The sequence below is a fragment of the Sturnira hondurensis genome, unplaced genomic scaffold (genome assembly GCF_014824575.4).
Source record: "Sturnira hondurensis isolate 20B ecotype Veracruz unplaced genomic scaffold, ASM1482457v3 Scaffold0004068, whole genome shotgun sequence".
NCBI lineage: Eukaryota > Metazoa > Chordata > Mammalia > Chiroptera > Phyllostomidae > Sturnira > Sturnira hondurensis.
The window spans coordinates 2,776,965-2,801,034 of record NW_028076699.1 but is presented as its reverse complement, the minus strand read 5'-3'; the positions used below and the strand labels follow the sequence as shown (position 1 = coordinate 2,801,034).

General features: G+C 37.7%; 1 protein-coding gene across 1 annotated transcript in view; it reads left to right on the top strand.

The window, feature by feature from the left end:
- Positions 1 to 24,070, top strand: part of PRKAA2 (protein kinase AMP-activated catalytic subunit alpha 2) — a 61,243-nt gene that overhangs the window by 1,447 nt on the left and 35,726 nt on the right. The window contains exon 2 of the mRNA XM_037043171.1: positions 23,259 to 23,400. Within this exon, the coding sequence (XP_036899066.1) occupies positions 23,259 to 23,400 (142 nt within the window). The remainder of the gene's footprint in view (positions 1 to 23,258; positions 23,401 to 24,070) is intronic.

The following is a 24,070-nucleotide window of genomic DNA, read 5'->3' as shown; positions in this document are numbered from 1 at the left end:
TGTTCAGAAAACCCTTATTATACATCTGCAATATGCTAGGCACTGTCGTGGAGATATAGCAAAGAACAAAGCCAGATTAAAATTTCTTCTTCTGGGGAAGTTTTACCTAAGTAGGGGAAGACAAACAATAATCCCTGTATGTGCAAGAAAACTGTATCAGGGGAGGGAGGCCATGGCGTGTTGCGAGGATGGTAGTTTTCAGTAAGGTGTTGGGCCAGGCCTGACAGACAAGGTGGTATTTGTGTGAAGACCTAAAAAGTTTGTAAAATTCTTTGAAGTCCCATGAAGGCCATGAAGTTCTGGGTTATTTTTGAAAGACCTCAAAAGTAGGGTGAATAGTTAGGAGAATATATGTAGATTAAATATAGGAAGTTCCAGGGATTGAATTAATGCTTGAAATGTTGCCAATGGATATCATTTTTGAGGACAATTGTGTTTCGACATTATGCAGTTAATCAGATGGTGTCCTTGCTGTCTGGACATGTACAGGGCATATAATTACCCTCTGATCTTCCAAATCGTGTTGAACTTTTTCTTTATTTAAAGAATTCTTCAACTGTAATCTGAATGGAGACTGAAACACCCATCTAATCAACTGGTCCATTGTCAAAGGACAAGTTAAAAATCTCTTGTGTGTACTACTCTGAGTTGCTTCCACGCACTGGCTTCTTAAAATAGAAACTAACACAAGGTACTTTGATTTATGAGAACTTCTCTTTCTGGAGAACCCCTGTCCAGCGAGAAACCATTCAGAGGGGTGTTCCTAATACTTGTTGGAGCCTCTCTAAATCAGATGCTGGTTTTCCCATCCAAAGTTAGAATTAGTACAATTGTTTGTTTAAGACAAATTATGGAAGTTGGCTGTAATCTAAGGTTACTCCTTTAATTCTTCAAGAGACAAGGAACAAAAGCACATGCATTTTTAAAACAGCTTATTGAGATATATTGTACATATCACAAAATTTACTCATTCCAAGTGTACAATTCAATGACTTTTAGTAATTTTAGCAAGTGGTGCAACCTTCACCTTCGATCACTTTTAGATTTTCATCATCACAGTAGGATCCCTCATGCCCATTTAGAGTTAATGCTCATTCCTACCTTCAGCCTCAGAAAACCACTGATCTATTTTCTGTCTGTACAAATTTGCTTCTCTGGACACATAAATGGGATCATTCAGTATGGAGTCACTTATGACTGGCTTTAAGAATGTTTTTGAGGTTTCTGCGCGACGTGGCGTGTGCCTCTAGTTTGTTCCTTTTTATTGCTGGGTAATACTCCAACCTGCAGGCATGTTGCGCTCTGTCTCCACACGTGCCAGTTGATGGCCATTGTCTTTGGATCATTAAAAATAGTGCCGCCACAGACTTTCATAGGCAGGTCTTTGTGTGGACGTATGTTGCGTATATCTTGGCTAGATACCTAGGAATAGAATTACTGGGTTACATTGTAGTTTTGTGTCTATGTTTTTGAGGTACTGCAGACTGGTTTTCAAAGTGGTTGTACTGTTTTACACTGCCATCAACAGTGTATGAGGGTTCTCATTTTTGCCACATCCTTGGCAGCATTTGTTATTGTCGAGTTATAACTTGAGTTAGTTTTTACTATATTCTAAGTTCTATGTATGGACTTGATTTTATTTATTGCCCAGAGTGATCCTGAGTTTGGCATTAGCTTCATTTTGCAAGTGAAGAAATGGAGGATCAGATACTTTAAGTAAGTTTTCCAAGGTCACAGTGATAGTAAGGGGTAGAATTGGCAATCAGATTTAGGGTTCTTTGGCTCCAGAGTCTGTTCTATAGGAAATGTAAAGTCAAAATGCATTGTATGAGGGGGGACCTCCAAAAACCCAGAATTTATTTATTAAAAATGTGTATTTATTCTTCCATGTTTAAACCCCATTCACCTTCAAAGTACTCTCCATTTGATGCAATACACCTACCGAGATTTTTTTTCCACTGCTCAAAACGGTTTTTGAACTCATCAGTTTTGATTCCTTTTAGTGCTTCTGTTTTTGTTTGTTTGTTTGTTTCACTCTTCCACATTGGCAAAATGTTCCCCTTTGAGAATTTTTTTCATCTGGGGAAACACAAAAACATTGCTATGGCCAAGATCGGGTGGATAGGGACAGTGGGGCATGGAGGTCATGCTGTTTTTGGTCAAAAACTGCTGAACGAACACTCAGCATGGTGTGGGCAGATGCGCGTGTAAATCACCCATTGTGAAATGGGCAAATGTGTTGAAAGAGTCTCCAGAAAACTCCATGGAAGCCGAACACAGCCTCTCAGAACAATGCCAGCTGGTCCACTGATGCAGACGGGTCCCTAGAACCCTCACCTAGGGGGGGGAGCCTGTACTACAAGGGCTCCACCCTCCAGAAGACAATTCTGGTTTATTTGGGTCCCCCCTTGTATATTAATTATCTTGTGAGTTTCAAGTCTACAAACATAATTTTACATGTCTGTAGATCTTAATCAAGGATTGAAAAAATAAGGTTTAAATGTCTTTATTTTAGTTCACATTTACAGAGGATAAGTTTTTTGAAATTCCATGTGTATGCTTAAAATGTATATTTTTATATTCTCAACTTTTATATCTCAGTCCTTCTATTTCTTATATGATGAATGTGCTGAATTCTAACAATTTTTCACCCAAATTTGTTAGAAATACTATGGGTTTCAGATTTTTTTTTGTATTATAAAAGAAACCTCGACCAAGATTACTAGCAGCCTTGAGTAATCAGCTAAAGAGAACTTGTGCAAATGGTCTGATGCCCTAGAAAGAACACTGATGTTGGAAGGCGTTAGTCGGCCCTGAGCTGTAACTCTGAGCCATTTCTTGTTCCACGGCTCTGGGAAAACCATTAAACTGCCCTGGGCCTGTTTCGTCCTTTGTAAAATGTCAGTAACAACACTTGGCTTATCTACCTTCTGGAATTTGTAGGAGAATTAAGTGAGTATGAGGTACATAAAATGGCTTTTAAAAAGATCAGTGGCTCTCGTGAATAAATTCTGCACCCTGTGTGATGTGTTAAGTGTTTGCTATGTTTAGAAATCCTTCACTTCTGATAATCAACCTTGAGACAGAGCTGTGATAATCTGTCCCTAGGTTTTGGTTGCCTACATTGAGGAATGTTCTGAATGACTAATTTATTTGTGCTATATGATACTTAATTCTTAATGCTCATGTTAAAATACAGTATCCATTTTTGGTAAGTCATGAAATTTGTTTTTCAAAGGTATGGAAAATAAAAAAATAGAATGAAGTGAAAATAAAAGTGAATGTTTATATAAATTACTAGCTCGCCTGATTTTAATTAAGAAATAGTTCTAAATAATGAAGCTATACTCTTATCAAATACCAGAAGATTAGTATTTGAAGCAAAATCAATTTAGTCATTTCCCTTAAAGAATTAGGTAAGGGATATGCTGTTTAGATTCTTTGGTTTTTTTTGCTGTCATATACCATATATATTTTGAAAGATTTTATTTATTTATCTTTAGAGGGGAAGGGAAGGAGAGAGAGAGAAATGTATGGTTGCCTCTCGTGCATCCCCTGCTGGGAACTGGCCCGAAACCCAGGCATGTACCCTGACTGGGAATGGAACCGTGGTCCTCTGGTTTGCAGGCCCACACTCAATCCACTGAGCTACACCAGCCAGGGCTACCATATATGTTTTGACATAGATAATTTTGTCCTTAACTTCCGAATGGATTTTGTTCATTTTGTGAAATCAGTTGACTGACTCTCAAAAAGTATTTCCCATAGGAAACAATGTTATAAATGTAGATAGATTCAAAGTCCAAAAAGGCAACATAGTATATTCTATAGAGAACATTGGATTTGGAGAACCTGGTGTGGAACTTTTGCTGTTATAAGCCAGCTGTGTAGCCTTGAGCTAAAGCCACTTGATCTATTTTTAAAAAAAGGAGAATAATACCATATATTCCCTTACAGTGTTGTGAGAAGTACATGAGAAGATGTAGAAGATGCTCAGAAGTACTTAAGTCTGATGTACCTTTGTGTACTTAGGACCTGTTGTGTACTTAAACTCATTACTGGCTGAACTCTGAGAATAATCTATGATCTGGTTCTGAGACCAGAAATTTATTTAATGAGAAGAAAGAAGAGTTTATGACCTTCTGTTTTGTTTTTCCTGTCTCTTCTTTTATGTTTCATTCAAATGTGTACAGAAAACTCTAATTCTCCAGATGCTGCTCGCTCGTCACCCTCCCCTGTGAACCACTTGCAGTGCGTGTGTACAAACACTGCAACGTACACGCTCCAGATCCTGTGGTCACAGTCAGAACTCTTCAGGGAAGGACGCAAACACTGGGGCCGGGGGAGGGTGTGAGCAGCCGCTGGCAGTTTTCACGTGTGGGCCACATTTAAGGAGAAACAAAGTAATACAGTTCATTATTTTGAAATTGTAGAAAATACAGACTGATCTGTAAATGCCCTCCTGCCAGCTTTGTCCTAACAAATCTGTGTAAATTAGAAAGGATTGTAGTAGTTTGATCATATGCTGGAGTGGTTCCCTCACTTCTTGGACCTTCCCCCTTCCCCGCGCTGACACGGCCACTGCTGTAACTGGGTCTGTGTGTGTGCATGTGGGGGTGTTTAACACAACAAAATACTCACTCGTCTCGTGGGTCATGTGAGCTTTCCTTAAAGCATTTGGTATTATTGCTTTTAATGGTAATACCGCCCTATTTATTTTTGAGGCTTTTGTGGTCTTCTTGGTGATAGAAAAATGCTTTGTAGAGAAAGCAGTTAGTTTTTTAAAGGCAAACAGATCATTTGATTTAGCAGAAGATCTAATTTCAAATCCTCTAAGAGCTAATGAGTAAGTACAAGACTTCTGAAATACTGAATGTGTTATAAAAACGAGGGTGAAGCTCCCTAGTATAGTTATTAGATGCAAATGTAAGAGAAAGCTCCTTGAATAGGGTTGAGTAGATGTTTACCTATTGTTTATGTGATGGAAATGCATATGTAAAGCAATGTGTTTATTTTGAAATGTTGTGAACCACTTTATTTTTAGTGTGGTGTTATTAAGGAAAGAATTTCAGGCAGCTCTTATCTCCGCTAATAATAGAAACCTTCATTACCCCTTCAAGGCAACAGTACTTTTGCTTGAGTGGTGTCTTATGTTTAACAGTGTTTGCCTCTGATACATTTTACTGTATTTCTTTTGGTGATGCCTTTGTTTTTAAAGTGCTAATAATTATTTATTTGCCCTTAGAGTTTTAAAACAACCTTTTATGTGGTTAAAGACAATTATTTGATCTTGCTATATTGTGTGTCTTAGTCTGAATGCTAGTGTATCAGGTTATTGAAATACCATTTTTCATAGTCTTTTTTATTCATACTATTAGAAATACCATGAGCAATATGTTCTTAACATCTCTGCATTTCTAAATTACAAGTTAATTACCAGGTAGTTATACAGCTGTCATAATAGAAAATAACGGGGCAAAGGGGTGGGGGAAGGTAGACGAGGGCGTGGGAGTATAGGGGGATGGAAGGGGACTTGACTTGGGACTAAGCACACAATGCAATATGTAAGTAATGTATATGGAATTGTATACCTGAAACTGTACAGTTTTATTAACCAATATCACACCAATAAATTTAATCAAAATGAAAAATAATAATGGAATAAAATATTTTAAATATGCCATATAATTTTATAAATTCTTACCTTAACTTGATAAATACTGTAAGTGTGAGTTAATTTTGTATATTTTTCTTAATGTGTTTGAGTATAACTTGGTACTGTATTGTATTCTGTAATTGGCTTCAGTTTTCCAAGATTCAGTTAATGAAATAATAAATACAAACTAACCATTTTCTGTGTTTTAGTTATATTCAATTTTAAGCAAATGTTTCCACAAGTGTTAAAAATGTTGCAATGGGATTACAAAAGATAATTTGTTAATTTAAACCAGTGGGAACTGTTCACAGAATTTACTTAAATGCCTAACATTGGAGCTGTAAGTCAGATATGATATGATGAATCCACATTTTTACCGAGTTACACCAGACCCCCCTAGTGCTCTCCCAATTCATAGACAGTGTAACAGTTTTATCATATGCTATAAACTTGATTTCAGTGAGAAATTACACTTTGTGTATTACGGTAGCTTTGTGGATGAGATGAGGTAATGTGCTCTGAATGGCTTGTTCCTGCTGAACAACTGTCCCCAAAGAAGTCAGGTATGTTCCTGAAGGAACATCTCAGCCATTGACTCTGTTTAAAGAGTATAGTAAGATTTCCTATTTGGGAAAGCTCGATGACATAATGAATACACCAACTGCAGAATCAGAATTTAAATGCGTATTGGCTGGATTGCTAGGTGAGAGCCAATACAGAGACCTTTAATAAGGACAAGTGTCAAATCTAGCACTTAGGGAAAAAACAAATACAAAAACCAGGTACTTAAAACAGTAGAGCAGTTGGTAGTAGTTCCTGAGATGTTTAAGCTGGCCCCAAGTGTAGGAGTGTACGTTATGAGTGCTTAGGTGCAGGACTTTCTTGTGTACAGGGTGGAAGGTAGCTGTATAGAGGCTGTTTTCATTAGTAGTTGTAGGGGTAGTATAGTTCTGCTGTGCTCTCCATGAAACTAAATTTTGAATATTGGGCCCTTTGCACTACAATTTGGAAAAAATTTACCCAATTATATTTCATTCAGAGAACTGCCATTATTATTAGGGTAGCCCAAAAAGTATCCCATGTGGGAATGGCAACGGAAACATGACATACAAGTTTTTTCATTCTATGAGAAGGTGTATTTTAAGTGTGGTAGCTTTTAAAGAGCTAAAATACCATCATCTGGAAAAAGGAGTTACCGTATTCAATGATGCTTTGAAAGACAGAGCAATGACTATTGGGCGAACATTTTAAGGGGGCAGATTATACTCCAGAGAAACAAGGGTCTTACTATCAAGGAGGTTGTCTGGAAGTGATATAACTTGTGCCACAGCTCAGTTAGTGTCTGTCATTGACACATTTACTTAGTGGGTGATAGTCTTTCAAGATCGAGTGGAAGTTGGGCATAGATAGACATTCTATGAAGTCCTTTTTAATCTTAATATTCTGTTATTATATGTACATTTTTTCTAGTGCAGTTGACTTTCATACATGGCTATAACTTTCAACTTTTATCAAATCAACTTTAGTCAAGAATGATTAGGAAATCTGGAGAAAATTTAAAAATCTGTTTGAAGGTAGCCAGGGCTTGAATGGTCAATATCCCTGTCAGAAGAAAAATGCACTGGAGTGAGCCTGAAATTTTATTTGGCATTTGAGTCATTTGCTAATGTGTAAAAGTAGTAAATGTGAGAGTCTGAACAAGAGAGCAGTGGCTAAGGACAGAAAAGCTAAGCAGAGTTTAAGTCCTGGAGACTTACAGCAGAATTTATAGCTTATCAAGAAGGAGGTCCCTGGTAAAGCTGAATTTTTTATTTATTGCAGCTCTCTGAAGACTGGAATTTTTTCTACAATTAGCTTAATCCTAGACTTATCAAGATGCTCTTATATTTATATTTATTGTCTCATATTTATTCTTTGGAGGAAAATTAAATCAGCTGGAGCCTCTACAGTTTTTCACACACAGTGTTCATTCCAGTAGACAAGACCAACACAATAGAAGCAAACTCATAGGTGGTTCAAATATCAGAGTTATCAGACACAAAGTTTAAAATAATTTGAGCCAGTACATTCAAGATGGAAAAATTTAGCAGACAAGTAGAATCTATAAAAAATGTTCAAAGGAAATTCTGTCACTGAAAAATGTAATAATTTAGCTAGAACTATGGGTAGTTTAACAGAGATTGTATTCTGTTGAAGAGAGGATTAGTGAACTGGAAGATAGGCTAGAAGAAAAGCATCCAGATTGAAGCCGAGGCCAGGTAGCTCAGCTGGTTAGAGAGTTGTTCTGATACGCCACGGTTGTAGGTTTGATCCCTGGTCAGGGAGCATAAAGACTCAACCAATGAATTCATAAATAAGTGGAACAACAAATGATGTCTCTCTGCCTGTCTATTTCTGTCTCTCCCTCCATCTCCTTTCTCACTTTCCAATTAATAAATTGGAATTTTTTTTAAATATCCAGATTGAAGCATAGATAGACAAAATGATGGAAAGAAAGTATAAGAGATGTATGGGAATGTAGTGAAAAGTTGAACATATGTATTTTGGAAACTGTAGAGAGAAAGTTACTGTATTTTTCAGACCATAAGATACACCTAGGTTTCAGAGGAGGAAAATAGGAAAAAAAATTTGAAGCAAAAAATGTGGTCAAATATTTAACAACATAAATAACATAATATTTTGCCAATGTAAAGGTAAACAGAAATTAACAGCAGCATTAACAACCTTTATTCCTCCCAAATTTTTGGGTGGGGAAGTGCATCTTATAGCCCAAAAAATAAGGTAATTGAAGGCTTAAGTTTTTCTCTCCCTCTGTGGAAAAAATATCTCAGTATATCTTATATTAATAATTTCTCAAATTTTTTTTTGCCTCTGTGCCAAACACCAATATTTATTGTGCAAATGGCCTGTGATTGGTGAATTATATCTGCACTGGAAGGATTATAAAGAGACATGTTAATTAAGGGACTACATTATACTACTTTGTTTTACCAGCATAACATTTGTAGGGAGACAGATTTCCAGCTTTCCTTATGATGTCTCTTCTAAATCAGTGCATCCCTGGTGAGGGGCGTAGAAGTTGCATGAGCGGGCAGTTTTATGACGTGGTTACCGTTTGAATGCAGAACACACTGTATTTACACGCGTGGGTTTCAGCCCCACCACCTAATCTGCCCTCTGCGATGAGGGGTCTGGGAAGCAGCAACGAGGTATTTTAAGGACTCCTGGTGGAGATGTATTTGATTCTACCATATTGATATGGTGTGTTTACATTCCTACATTCTCCTACAAACTTAAGTAAAATTGGTGGTAGATTACTACCTATAGGGTCCTGTTAGTGTGAATGTTGTTTTGAACCAAAGACATTGGTGATCATACCGAGTAGGTACTAAACAATTCCAGAAGGGGAGGAGCCACTGAATGGGACAAAATCAGTATTGGAAGAGGTAATGGCAGAACATTTTCCAAAATTGATTAAACACATCAAGCCACAGACTCAGAAGCTCCATGAATCCCAAGCAGAATAAAAACAAGAAAACCATTCCTAGTCATTCCCTTGGAAAACTGCTTAAAACCAGTCCTGTTTGCTTGAGGCTTTCCTGTCCCGGAGTGTACTCCCTGTCACTGCAGAGACCGGAGGGAATGTTAGGAGATGATCCTAGGGAAGCCAGAGGATGAAAGATGGATATTGTCTTCAAAGAAAGAACAGTGAGCTGACTTTCTCAACAACAAAGGATGAAAGTGAGGGAGCGGTGCAATGGTTATCTTTAGAGAGGTGAAAGAAATGAACTGCCAACCTATAAAAATGAATGCAAAGCACGTTTTCAGAGAAGCGTAAGTTGAGAGAATATGTCACCAGCAGGACGACAGTGAAGGGAACATCAAGGAGAATTCTATAGGCAGAAAGATATTAAGTATACAAAGTGATAGTTTTGTGAGATTTAAAGTATATGTAGAGATAAAATACAATAGGAAAACATGGGAGAGGAAAAATTAAAGTCCTTGTGTTGTCTAGGAAATGTTAAAACTGTTCATTTATATTAGATTCTAATAAGTCAGGGATGCCTGTTGTAATCTCTAGGGTAACCACTAAAATGAAAATCTAAAGGCCCTGCAGATAGGAAACAGTTTGTTTCTCGTTTTGGAGAGAATTCTAAAGTCATTTCACAGTCTTCCTTTAAAGAGAAATTATGTCGCCCTGGCTGGTGTGGCTGCGTGATTGAGTGCTGGCCAGCCTGCGAACCAAAGGGTCGCTGGTTCCATTCCCAGTCAGGGCACATGCCTGGGTTGTGGGCCCGGTCCCCAGTAGGAGGTGCTGCGTGAGAGGCAACCACACATTGATGTTTCTCCCCCTCTCCTTCTCCCTTCCTTCCCCTCTCTCTAAAAATAAATAAATAAAATCTTAAAAAAAGATGATATAGAACATGAAATTATATTTAGTAAATATATTCATTAGGGGCTGTTAATGAGGGTGGAAAGGAAGGTGCTTGGAAGTAGGAAAAGAACAGAGTTTGAAGGAGACAAAGCCTGCGCAGTAGAATAAGATAAGCACAGAAAGAAAACAGACACGTAAAGGCCCAGAGTGGGGGAGACATAAGAGAAGGGGTGAGGATGTCTATGAACACATTTTCAAATTTTCTGTGTTCGACCTTAATGCTAATTCTCTCTCTAGCAGTGTTAAATGATTACTTCTATACTGGAAAACTTGTTCTGTCTCTATGGGAATGATTCATCTTGTATGATTATATAAAAAGTGAGTCGATTCTTCTATGGAATTCTTGATTGACTTAGTTTTAAAGAAATTCTTTCAAGTTAATATCTAAAGCCAGTATAAACTTAGGTTTTAAAATAAAGTGGAATGCAGCACATGTAATCATTTCTCCAAGAAATAAGATGTAGCGAAAATCTTTGCTGAAAAATTGTATCTTCGGGCCTTTAGCAGTTTATGTAAAATAGCCCATTTCCCTGCCTCCACTCTTGTGACACATATTGTGCTTTCTTTATTTTTGCCATCATCTGCGACCATTGCATATTTGTTGACTGTTTATATTCTCTGTCATCGTAAGTCAAGTTCCATTTTCACAGCACTTGTGTTTTCAGCATTTGGAGCCGTGCCTAGGATGCAGTAGACACTCAGATATTTGTTAAATGAGTAAATGGATGACTGAACAAGTGAGTACACACACCAAAGGCAGTAAAAGCAACTAGGAGAAAAAAGTCAAGGATCCGTGAGTTCTCGCATTAGAAAGTGAGTGCGTGTTGCACATTATATTATGGGACTGTTTCAACACGTTTTATTTTCTCGACATTTGGCAGCGCTTGATGAATAACGAGTATATCTGATCCAGAGCAAAGGGCATAGCCCTCCCCTGCCTGCGGTTGAACTGAGCTCAGCACTTCTCCTTACGTGATCGCTCTCATCCATTGTCCTTCTTTCCTTGGCCTGTCACTGTTAGACCCCGTCCCTCCGCAGTGCTCTAATGTCACAACTCAAGTGCTGGAGGTCAAAGGATAGATAAGCATGCAAGGAAGCGTTCCCATTATGTTACAGTCAAGAGAGTCTGGTTATCGGGAGGTAAAGTAGCTTGAGTTTTGAGCTTGGGCTTTGGAGGCAAATACATACACCATCTTCCCGATCCCTGATCTCTGATGCCTAGTTTCCTCGTCTGTGAACTGTGTGTTAATATTGGGTTGGCCAAAAAGTCTTTAACATTTTTCCATAGGATGGCTCTAGTAATGCTTAGTTGTCTTTAACTTCATTTGAAACAGTTTTGTTAGATTGTATTGTGACAGCTGTCATATCAGTGTGCATTTAAAACAAAACATCAAAATTGGTGAATTTTTTGTGCAGCCATTTTAATGTTGAGGATGAAAGAAAATACACAACATATTTGACATATGCTTTATTATTTGAAGAAAGGTGAAAACACAATTGAAACAAAAAGACTTGTGCAGTGTATGGAGAAGGTGCTGTGACTGATCGAACGTGTCAGAAGTGATTTGTGGAGTTTCTTGTACTGTTAACATTTTGGCCAAATGATTCTTTGCTGTGGGGCTGTCTTATGCATTGGAAGGTGTTTAGTAGCAATCCTGGCCTCTACTCACTAGAAGCAAATAGCAAAAGGTAGCTGACATACTGAAAATATCCCAGTCAATAAAGTTATTGGTGAAAATGAAAAACGTGTCTTTTATTTTATGGGGAAAAAATAATGGCCTTTTGGGCCAACCCAGCATTAAGTAAGTTCTGGTAGTACTTATTTAATCAGTATCAGATCAAAAGGAATAAAGTCTTTTTGCTTGTTGTTCAGACCTATTCTCTAGAGAAATTTAAAATTCAAAGGACTTTCAGGAAGAGGAAATCTGGAGAAAAGCAATGAGGCTGAGTTTTGTTTCACTGTGGGTGGAGAAGAAAGGAGCCTTGTGTGGCTTTTGCAGGAGACTGACGGTGGTTGGGGTCAGACACGTGAGTCAGATGATTGTCCTGACTCCTTCGTGGAAGCTTTCGATATAAACGAGTGAAGGTTACTGACACCTGACAAGGCCCCGCTTGCTGACACGCGATGCCCTTGGCTTACGAAGCCTTGGTATGGGTATAATGTGCAGACATTCTTCAGTTTATGTGTGCCACATGTAGACAGTTACATGCATTCTAAGTGATTTTCTGACATAAATCTTCAATGAATTTCACAAACTGAACATACTTATGTAACCATATGACACAAAATGGACCAGTGTCCCCCAAAGTCCTCCTTGTGTCTCATTTTAGTTATGTTTCTATCCTCCACCCCCGACTGAAGGGAACCACTAACCACAGATTAGTTTCACTTACCTAGTTGTAAACATTTGAGTCCAGGGAATGGCAAAGGATGATACTGGAAAGGTAGGCAGTACCTAAATATGTACTACTTAATACTGTGTGCATAATCTATAACACTGTATGAAGCCTCCAATATTCTATAAATCAAAGTACCTCCTTATTCCAGTTTTCCGACTAGTTGCAGGACTTTCTGTAAGTAGAGGACGGGGCCCGCTTCCCACCTTCAGTGAACCTCCGTCCTGTGAGGTGCCGTAATCTGACCTGGCTCCCAGAGCCTCTGTCAACACCATCCTAACAATTTCTTGAGTCTGCCCTTTGCTTTTTATTTGAATCAGCTTGCCTTATCTGTAGCTGGAGGGGGTGCAGAAGACTAATATTTTTTTGCTGCTGAAGTATTTTATAATGCATGGTCATTGGTCAAAAGCGATTAGCAGTGGAAAGAGAAGTGTTTCTAATCCTGGAGTCTGCAGATAAAATTGGAAGCTGGTTGAGAACTGATAAATGTGCCCTCCCTCAGGGCCTAAAACTTATCCGTGTACATTCCTCGGTTCTCTTATTTCTGCTCCCCAACTTTCCCCCCCGCTCCTTAAACCTAGGGCCAATTTCAAGGTCTCATTGTAAGATTGTTAGGGCCATAACAGGATCCTTTTAACTGGGGTGGTAAGGAATTTCACTGTAACTGGAAGAGCTGTGTCTCTTGCATCTCAATGTGCAAGAGAAATTCTGAGTCTCATTCCCCCCAACACTAAATCATGTAAGTTTTTAATATTACACTGTTATTTTAGATGTTACAAGTTAAATCTTTGCTTGAGAAGTCATAGGATACAGTATAATTTAATCAATAAGAAATTAGGCTTTAGAATCTGAGAGACTTGGATTTAAATACTGATTTCATCATTTACTTGTCATTTTAAGCCTGTTTCCTCATCTATAAAATTTCCTCTCGGGGTTATTATAGGGTTAAAATGAAAATGTATATAAAGTATTTGGCATATGTGTATACACCTGCTAGTTGTTCTTCCTAGATTTCTGGGAAAATCATTAACTATCTTTACCTAACCTCCACTACAAATGACCCTGGAGCTTGTTCCTGAAGTTTCTGCATGGTTTCGAGAAACGTCTGGATGACAAATTAAAGGGTGTTGCTATTCTGAAGGATGAGACCCATCTCCTTGTGGTTTCACATGGAAAATTTCCTGAGCAATTTAGTGTACATTTTTGTAGCCTAAGGTTTAAGCCATGCCATCCCAAATACACCCTGAACATTTTACGCAGCTTCTTCCAGCTATGTTTGGCAATACGGTGAGCGACTTGATTGTACTTATGTGGGTCAGTGGTTTCCTGGCAGCACGGCGTTACGAATGCTCTGTCCCGATGAGATGTCTTTTCAGTTGCCACAAAAGTTGCTTACAAACATATTTTGTGCCTAGGTGGACTTTGTTTAGACATAGAAAATACCACGCGTAACTGCTAGTCCTGTGGAACGCATGAAATTAAACAGATTTTCTTTTGGACTGAAGTGTTCTCTTTCCTGGAGTAGTTCACTTTATTACAGAGCGTGTCTGTGACCCTCGTAGTAGGAGGGTATTTTGGCAACTTTCTGTTTGAGCCTGGACAATATACCTATTATATTGCAGGCCTAAAATAATCAGTGCTTTATTTTTAATTGTTCCTTTTTAATTTTATTAGATAGAATAATTTAAATTATACGACACACCAAATTTGAATGAGGAAGTATTTTATATGAGTTAATAAGGAATAATGTATAAGAAGAAAAGTGGTCCAAATTATACTTCATAAAAATATAGGGTCTGTACTTGTGGTTAAAAAAATGCTAGACTTTATCAGGAATGCTCCTGGAAATTTGAAAAATTATAATCTTTTTGCAAAGCAATTGTGTATTTACAACTACACAATGCAGTTACATGAAATCCTGTTTCTCGTGCATCAAGAAAAATGTGTCAGAGCTGGAAGGCATCCAGAAAATGGCAACTGAAATCCTCAGGAGGCTGGAGTGGCTTAAAAGACTTGCAGCTGTCAGTTTGGAATGATCCTTGGGGATGGAATTAGAAAAATCTTAAGAGTTGGAAGGGGAATTAGACTTGATCTAGTCCAGCCTGTTACTTAACGTGGGGATTTATCGTATGGTAATCCTGACAAATGGCTGAGCTTCTGCTGTTTAAATATTGCGTGGTGCACAGTGCTGGGTTTAAATGCCAGCCCTGCCACTTCATAGCTGAAAAACCATGGGCAAGTTCTTAACCTCAGGGACCTGACCTCCAGCCCTCTACCGTCTAGTATTGAGAGGTGAACGGAGAATCAAGTAAATGTTAGCATTACACATCCTGTGAAAAAAGTAGACTGAAGGTACAGTGGTCACCCTAGAAAGGAAATTTTCAGTATAGGCTGTAGTGGTGAAAAAGGAAGGAACGACAGGCTTCACAGGGCACTTGGCCCAGTTGAACTTCTGTTACCCCCAGTTCTACCTGTAGAACGATATAAAGCAGTATGATAGCTCTTTACCTTATCAAATGTACAATTCTAAAAGGCATAGAATGAGTAAGTGTGGATTTTTTCCATAAAAGTCCATAGATTTAGAGCACTGTTTGTAATTTGTCTATAATTTAGGAAAAACAAGATGAACCATTAATGGATGATAAGTTTGTAGAACTCTTTAGTCCAAGAAATTGTATGGGCTGTAAATTATCATTTCTTTCATTAATGCATGGATGGTAGTTCAGCAAAATTGTAAATTTTAAGAAGGTCAAGCCTTTTGAGATTCAAAGTACTCTGAAGAGTGTATTATTTAGACTTAGCCGTGAATGACAAAAATTTTCAAAATAAGACTGGCTTAAACAAAATAATATTTTGTTGCTTTACAAGGATCTGAACAGGTGGTTCAGACTGTTGTCGTGCATGATGGTGTCGGAAGCATGGACTTCCTTTTCTTTCTCCTTTTGTTCCCACCTGTTTAATTCTGTCCTCACGGTGCAAAATGGTGGCTTTGGAATTCCAGGGTTCAGGATGAAAGGAAGGATGAAGAAGACGCTGCCAGGGACATTTCTGTTTACATGTCATTGGCCAAAGCAAAGTCACATGGCCACATGTAGTTACAGGTGATTCTAGGCTACAAGTCTTTACTCTGGAGAGACATGGGCTCAGGTGTGATTTGGGAGTTTTAGGTCTGGAAAGAAGAGCGGAATAGGTACTGGGACAGTGGCAGGTGACAGAGCTGCTGTGCTCACCACGTAATCCCAGTGGCTTAGCAGTTGTTCCAGGGCGGAGTGCTCCTCAGCGCTCCTGCCAGAGGAGGTGTTGATCGGAATGTTAAGTTACATACATAATAAATTATGGCAGATTTGGCCATCCTTGGCATTCCTTAACGTTCCTTCTCATCTGTGTTCTCCCTTCACAGATAAGGCAGTCCTAACAGTCTTCAGACAGGTTCAGCACCATAATACAACTTACTACGGCTGCTTATTGTCGATGCTGTCCCCTCCACCAAACAGAGACCTAGTAAACCTCTTTTTCGTGATGTCTTTGATCAACATAGTTCTAGGGGGTTGAAGAAACTCCGTAAAATGTTTTTAGACTGAATAAGTAAGTGGGAATAAAACTCTGATGAATGGAAGCCTTTTCTTTCATTTAATTCCCTGGAAAAGTTAGTGGCTGTAACACGTGGAAGAAATTCTCAATTTTAAATCTGTTTATATTACATGATTTTTAGGCACATCCTTTAGGTATCAGGTGGAGTGTGACTGTGAGACAACAATTCATATTTAATTATAACTAAGTGCTAATTCATTTAACAAATTATTAAGGAATAGAGACTAATGTAATATAGTTCAGCAAAATGAGGTGGTATTCTTAATCCATTTGACTCTTGACAGCAGATGCACAGTTGGTTATCAGAGAGCCTGACTCTTTCAAGGGATAATGTAATTTCTTTTCCATTGTTTCATGTGGAAAAATTTCTTTAGGTGTAAAGATAAATGAGTCACATATTTCCTCAGATACCATAGACAGAGTAATACCTTTAAATTGCTTGATTTAATTAAATTTTAGCTTTATTGAGGTATAATTGACAAAATTATATTTAAGGTTTATATCATGATTATTTGATATAGATAATATTGTGAAAAGATCCTTCCCACTAGTTAATTAACACATTCATCATTTCACATATTTACATATATATATATTTTGTGAGAATATTTTCTACTCTTGTATCAGATTTTATTTACTATACAATAAAGTGTTATCAACTGTAGTCACCATGTTTTACATTAGATCCTCAGATCTTATTTATCCTACAGCTGAAAGGTTAGGCCTTTTTACCAACCTCTCCCTATTTTCCCCATTTTACAGCCCCTGCCAACCACTTTTTGATTTCGTTTCTATGAAGATTTGACTTTTTTTTGAGATTCCACATTTATATATGCATTTATAACAAACAGTATTTGTCTTTCTCTGTCTGGCTTATTTCACTTAGTACAATGCTCTCAAGGTCCCTCCATATTGCTGCAAACAGGATTTCCTTCTTTCTTATGACTGAGTAGTCTATCGTATATGTATATACCACATCTTTCTGTATTCATTTGTTGATGGGCACTCACTTTCCACATCTTGGCTATTGTGAATGGTGCTGCAGTAAATATGGAGTCTAGATTTTTTTTATATCCTGTTTGCATGTCCTTTCAGTAGCTATCTGGAAGTGGGATTGCTGGATCATATGTTAGGTCTGTTACTATTTTTTTAAGGAACCTCCATACATTTTTCCACAGTGGCTGCACTAATTTACATTCCTACCAATGGTGTATGAGGGGTCCCTTTTTCCCACATCCTTTCCAACACTTACGTCTTTTTGTTGTTGTTTGTTTTTGTTTTTGTTTTTAGGTAGCCATTCTGACAGGTGTCAGGTGATATCTTACTGTGGTTTTGATTTGCATTTCCCTGACAAATTAGTTATACATGTTTAACATTTGTATGTCTTCTTTTTAAAAAAATGTTTATTCAGTTTCTTTGCCCATTTTTTTATTAGAAGTTTTTTTGTTTTGCTATTGATGTATGTAAATTCATTATATATTTTGAATATTAGTCCCTTATCAGATATATGATTTGCAGATATTTTCTCCCATTCAGTAGGTAGGTTGTTTTTTTTATTATGTTAAATGGTTTCGTTTGCTCTGTGGTTTGTTCATTTGATTTAGTCCCACTTGTTTATTTTCACTTTTGTTGCCTTTCTTTTTGTTGTCAAATTTAAAAAATCATTGCCAAGACCAATGTGAAGGAGCTCACCCCCTCTGTTTTCTTCTATAATTTCTGTGGTCTCAGGTCTTACATTTTAAGTTTTTAATCCATTTCAAGTTGATTTTTATGTAACATGTAAGATGACGGTTTAGTTTTATTCTTTTGTATGTAGCTCGAAATTTTTCCACCACCATTTATTGAAGAGACTGTTCTTTCTCAATTTTATATTTTTGACTACTATTGTAGTTGTAAATTAAATGACTATACACACACACACACACACACACACACACGAGTTTATCTCTGGCCTCTATTCCATTGACCTATGTGACTGTTTTCATGTCAGTGTCATACTGTTTTGATTACTCTTTGTAATATTGTTTGAAACTGGGAAGTATTATGCCTCCACCTTTGTTCTTCTTTCAAAAGATTGCTTTGGCTGTTCAGGATCTTGTGTGGCTCCATACAAATTTCAGGACTGTTTTTTCCTATTTCTGTAAAAGATGACATTAGAGGGTTTTTAAAAAGATTTTATTTATTTTATTTTTAGACAGAAAGAGAGGGAGAGAAACATCAGTGTGTTGTTGCCTCGCACACACCTGCTACTGGGGGCCTGACTTGCAACAGCATGTGCCCTGACTGGGAATCGAACTAGTGACACTGTGGTTCACAGGCCAGTGCTCGATCTAGTGAGCCACACCAGCCAGGGCTGGAATTTTGATAGGGATTGCATTAAATATGTAGGTTGCATTGGGTAGCATGAACATTTTCACAATGTTATTTCTTCCAGTCAGTGGCCACAGCATATCTTTCCTTTATTTGTCATTTTTAATTTCTTCCATCAGTGTTTTATAGCCTTTCTCCCTCTCTCCCTCCGTTTTTATTTATTTACCTATCTATTTATTTATTTATTGTTCAAGTACAGTTGTCTCCATTTTCCCCCTGTTTTATAGCTTTTAGTGTATAGATCTTTCACTTCCTTGGTTAAATTTACTTCTAAGTATTTTATCTTTTTATGCAGTTGTAGATGAGATTATTTTCTTAATTTCTGTTTCTGATAGCTTTGTTAGCATATAGAAAGAAATATAACTGGTTTTTGTATATTGATTTTTGTATCCTGCGACTTTATCAAATTTGTTGGCAGAGTAGTACTTTATAATACTTTATCATTGTATTATTTTCTGAGTGAAATCAGTCACCCTTTGGTACATATGTCCTTAAAAAGTAAACACTAGCCCTGGCCAGGAGGCTCAGTTGGTTGGAGCATCCCCCCCACCTCTCCTCCCCTTTCCCCTTCCTCACTGTATACCACAAGGTGGCGGGTTTCGTTCCTTGTTAGGGCACCTACTTAGGTTGGGATTGGATCCCTGGTTGGGGTGTGTGGGAGGCAGCCAGTTGGTATTTCTCTCACATCGGTGTTCTCTTTCTCTCTTTCTCTCAAATCAAGAAAAATATGTCCTTGGATGGCGGTAAAAGAAACAAACACACACCTGTCTATTTGGCTGTTGGAGTCCTTGGTCTTACTTCTTTGATCTGGAAAGATGACATACAGAGCTTGGTACAAATAATGCCCCCTTTGTATGACACAATCTTTATTAAAAACTTACAAGCCTGTAATTCTGTAACATAATAACGTCACACTCAGGGCACACTGTATGACACTTTGGGTGCACTGTTCAAATTAAAACTATAATTATTACACCCATAAAAACATCTTGCCAACCACACTACCATGCTCAGGCAGGCGTTACTTCTGCCAGACTCTGTTATTCTCAGTATACAGTAATTTTAATTCTTTACTGGGAATGGGAGAACTAAACTTTTTTTCCCCCTGTTGTATAGATGAGGGAACTGTAGCACTGGTTACTTTTATTGGTGCTACTGGGGATTTCAGGGACATACTCGTTAGGCCACCCAGACAGATGGATGAATATTATAAAGTCCCCAAAGGTTAGTGATAAACAACCCAGGCATCAACAAACCATTGAGGTTATCTTATTTGAGTAGAAGGTCCCTGAAATCAACAGTTTTTTTTCTGGCATCCTGGAAACATATTTTGTAATATTAGTGAGATTGCTTGAACTTGACTTTTTCCGTTTTGTTTTATATGTAAAGAAAGTAAGTTTCTATCTTTATTAATGATTTTGAGATGATAATTTGTTACTTGAAAAGTTATACATGTCAAAATAATCTCCAGCATCACAAGAAACTCAGTTCTTCCTAGGTTAGCCCATTTCATACTCGGATTGCTCTGACTGAGGGCATCATTATGTTGTGGTTAAACATGCTACATGTGAACTGAAGTCAGGCCGTTGAAGGTCACCTGTAGTGCTTCCACTTCCTGTGTCAGTTTGGATCGGTTTGTATTGAACTTCTCTGTGCCTCAGGGTTCTCATCTGTATAATCGAGGACAATGTACAGAGTTATGGAGTTAAGAGAGCAGGGCATTTAGCACTTAGAATAATGATTAGTACATAATAAACAATAAATATCATTGTCATTTCCATATTTGTGATAATGATTTGAAACTTGACTCTAAGAAATATTTAGGGGAGAATGTCGCCTGATTTCTTGGTCTCTAGCATATAGGCTGTGTGACCAAGTAAAATAAAGGACATAGGTTTGGTGGAGGAGATGGAGGATAATGCTGAGTCTAGTTTTGAACATCTCGAATTTGAGGCACGGGTTGAATGCTAATCTTGAAATAAGTGAATTTCAGGAAGGGGCATAGTCATTGCTGCATGGGTGGTAATTACTACTCTGAGAGGAGAGTAAGATAACTTTTAAGGATCTACCTTGGACTAGGTTAGAAACCTGGGGACACTAATCTTTAAAGAATAGGCACAGGCCTTGAAAGAGACCATTTAGAGTTAATAAGTGAATAAATATAGAGCAGTACCACCAAAAAGAGATAATCAGTGTTGTCCAGTGTAACAGAAATTACAGTTTACTCTTGGACAACATTGGGTTAGGGTGCTGACCCCTTGCTCAGTGGAAAATTCACGTAGAACTTTGACTTCTCCCAAACTTAACTGCTGTTGACTGGAAGCCTTGCCAATAACATAAACAGAATTTTAACACATTTTGCATTTTATATGCCTAATATACTCTATTTCTTACAGTAAGGTAAGCTATAAAATGTTAAGAAAATCCTAAGAGAAAGGTTTTTTAATTTATATTTACAGTATTTATTGAAAAAAAACTGTGTATAAGTGGACCCACACCGTTCAAATACATGTTGTTCAAGGGTCAACTGCACAGTAATCTGAGAACTGAGAAGAATAAATGACTTGAGAATTAATGAGTCTTTCATGACCCTTTGGTTTTAGTAGAAGAGTGGAGGCAGAAGCCAGGTAGCAAATGCAGGCTTGGTGATAGGGGAGGAAGAGAAAGACAATAAATGCAGAATACTGTTTTCAGAAATTTTGGAAACTATAGGAAGATACAAAGTAAATGGAAAGTTTTGGGGAAGGATGGGATATTAATAGGCTGGGAAGGAACTTTTAGAAAAAAAAAGATGTGATTCAAAGTCATAGGTTGATCAGAGGACCTATGGACTTGAACAGGAGGAGGGCCAAAACATCTCGGAGGCTGGAGAAAAGTAGGACGTGGATATACAGAAGCCCTCAAGATAGGGGAAGTCACTCCTCATGACTACATTTTTTCCCCAGAGAAGTGAAAGGTGAAGAGGTAGGTGTTTTGAAGAGAATGGTGAAAGCTTAGAATAGTAATTGAAGGAAATAGGAAAGAGGGGCTGAAATATTTGTTCCTCAGATGAGGGGTTTCTATTTTAAGGTTTTATTTATTTTACTTTTTAGAGAGGGAAAGGAGAAAAAGAGGCAGAGAAACATCAATGTGTGGTTGCCTCTTGAGTGCCCCCTATTGGGGACCTGGCCTGTAACCCAGGCGTGTGCTCTGACTGGGAATTAAATCAGCGACCCTTTGATTTGCAGGCCGGTATTCAACTCCTCAGCCACACCAGCCAGGGTGTGAGGGATTTTTTTAAAAAACCCTGAACAGTATTTAAGTATATCCCTAATAGTGTGGGTATTATGAATATGTTATATGAAAAGGGAAAGAATATTTCCTTTACTGCAACATATTTATTCAGCATTGGGTATACAGGAAACACTGTGCTGTGTAATTCCTGGGAGATTCAGATGAATACTTACTGTCTCATTCAAAGAAGGTATGAACTAGTAGCTCATGTTATATGATTTGTCAAAAACATAAATATTTGGCTCTGGCCAGTGTGGCGCAGTTGGTTAGACATTGTCCTGCAAACCAAATGGTCATGGGTTCACTTCCCAGTCGGAGCACATGCCAGGGTTGTGGGTTTGGCGCAGTTGGTTAGACATTGTCCTGCAAACCAAACGGTCATGGGTTCACTTCCCAGTCGGAGCACATGCCAGGGTTGTGGGTTTGGCCCCCAGTCAGGGTGTGTGCGGAAAGGCAACGGATCCATGTTTCTCTCTCACACCGATGTTTCTCTCCCTGGCTTTCGCCTTCCCTTCCCCTCTCTCTAGAATCAATAAAAAAAAATTACAAACATATATTTATAATAGCCTAAAAATGGCGATACATGAGCGTTGTAAATATACTGTGAGAGTTTGAAAGCAGAGATTCCAACAAGGAAGGGGTAAAACAAATGTTGGATTTCTCCCACTAGGGGAAGGCTTTATGGAAAAGGATAAAAAGGGGCCATATGTGAATTTTCTGAGGAAATAGTCATGAAACTGGTTATGAGTTTTTTAAGTTTACAGAAATCATATATTCTTCTATGATACAATGACTGGCATTCACCAGAAGAAGGAAAATAAAGAGATTAACAAATCATTGTAACTTCTCTTCTGTCCAAGGTGTTCCCTATGTGATTATATTTTTATTTAGAAATATAGAATTTAGTAATTCCTTTCACAACTACTGTGAACATCTCAGTGCCAGACAGTGAGGGAACAAAGGTCCAGTTTCTGTCCCCAAGGAGGGTGCACTCCAGTAGAAGAGATGGAGTGAAGAGAGGTAACTTCAGTTCTAGAAAATAAATGACATAAAATTGGCATACTGATATAATGATATATCAGTATGATATCATTATCACTGATAATGATATATCAGTATGCCAGTGATGTAAATGTGGCTGCTTCACTGAAGCCGTGATAAGTGAACCGCGATACAGCGAGGGATGACTGTATACTTCACTGGTGAGTACCCATATAGAATTTTATATATTAAAGTTACGTAGGTTTAAGAGTGTAGAAAGTGTTTAAGAGCATATGAAGTGTTTATAAGAGTGTGGGAAAGGTTTATAGGAGTGTGGGAAGGGTTTATAAAGCCTTAAAATATATATAAATAATAAAATACAATGCCGCGACTTCGTGGATTTCCACCTGTCGTGGGTTCTCTGGAACGTAACTCCCGAGATAGGTGAGGGACCGCTGTGTGTGAGTATTGAAACTTGGTGTTGCGGGGAAGGGAGTGTGACCAAGTGACTGTGTTGCTGTGACAGCAGTTTTCTTCTGTTTCTTTTTGTTTTAGTTGGTGAACATCAGTTGACAGGCCATAAAGTGGCAGTTAAAATCTTAAATAGGCAGAAGATTCGCAGTTTAGATGTTGTTGGAAAAATAAAACGGGAAATTCAAAATCTAAAACTCTTCCGTCATCCTCATATTATCAAACTGTAAGTATTTTTGTACCTGATAAAGCAAAAGAAAAACTGTCTTGAGATATTATTATCTTTAACCTTTTATAAAAGACTTCTTTTCATATTTATATTGAGCATGGGTTCATTTATTCAACTCTATCAGTTTTTTTTCCTGCATGCTTTTGGTGTAGAAGTCAAGTTACTGTTTCAAAACTGGTGCTGTTTTCAAGTGATGAGTGCGACCGTGGAAGTTGACTCTGAACTTCTAATACTCACTTCGAAGTTCTATTAGGGCTTAGATAGTCCCAGATTCATTCTGTAAAGTTTTTTGATAATTTTCATTGACATACCAGGGTATTTTCTTTTTGGGAAAGGTAAAAAGTAACTTAAAGATTATCCACCAAAAAATGTTATTTGCAAAACTGCAGTGTTTCTTTAATTGCTGATAATAAAGATCTTAGGAAGGCAAATGAATTTAGGGGGGATAAGACAAGTTACAAACTTAAAAGATAGGTAAATACTAGAGATTAATAAATAAGCTAGTTAATAAAATTGAAAGATAATTTAAAATCAACTAGACCCATAGAAATTTCAAACTTAAATATACATTATTCCATTAAATCATTAGAAGTTGTAGTTTAGCCCTGGCTGGTGTAGCTCAGTGGATTGAGGGTGGGCCTGCCAACTAGAGGATCGCGGTTCGATT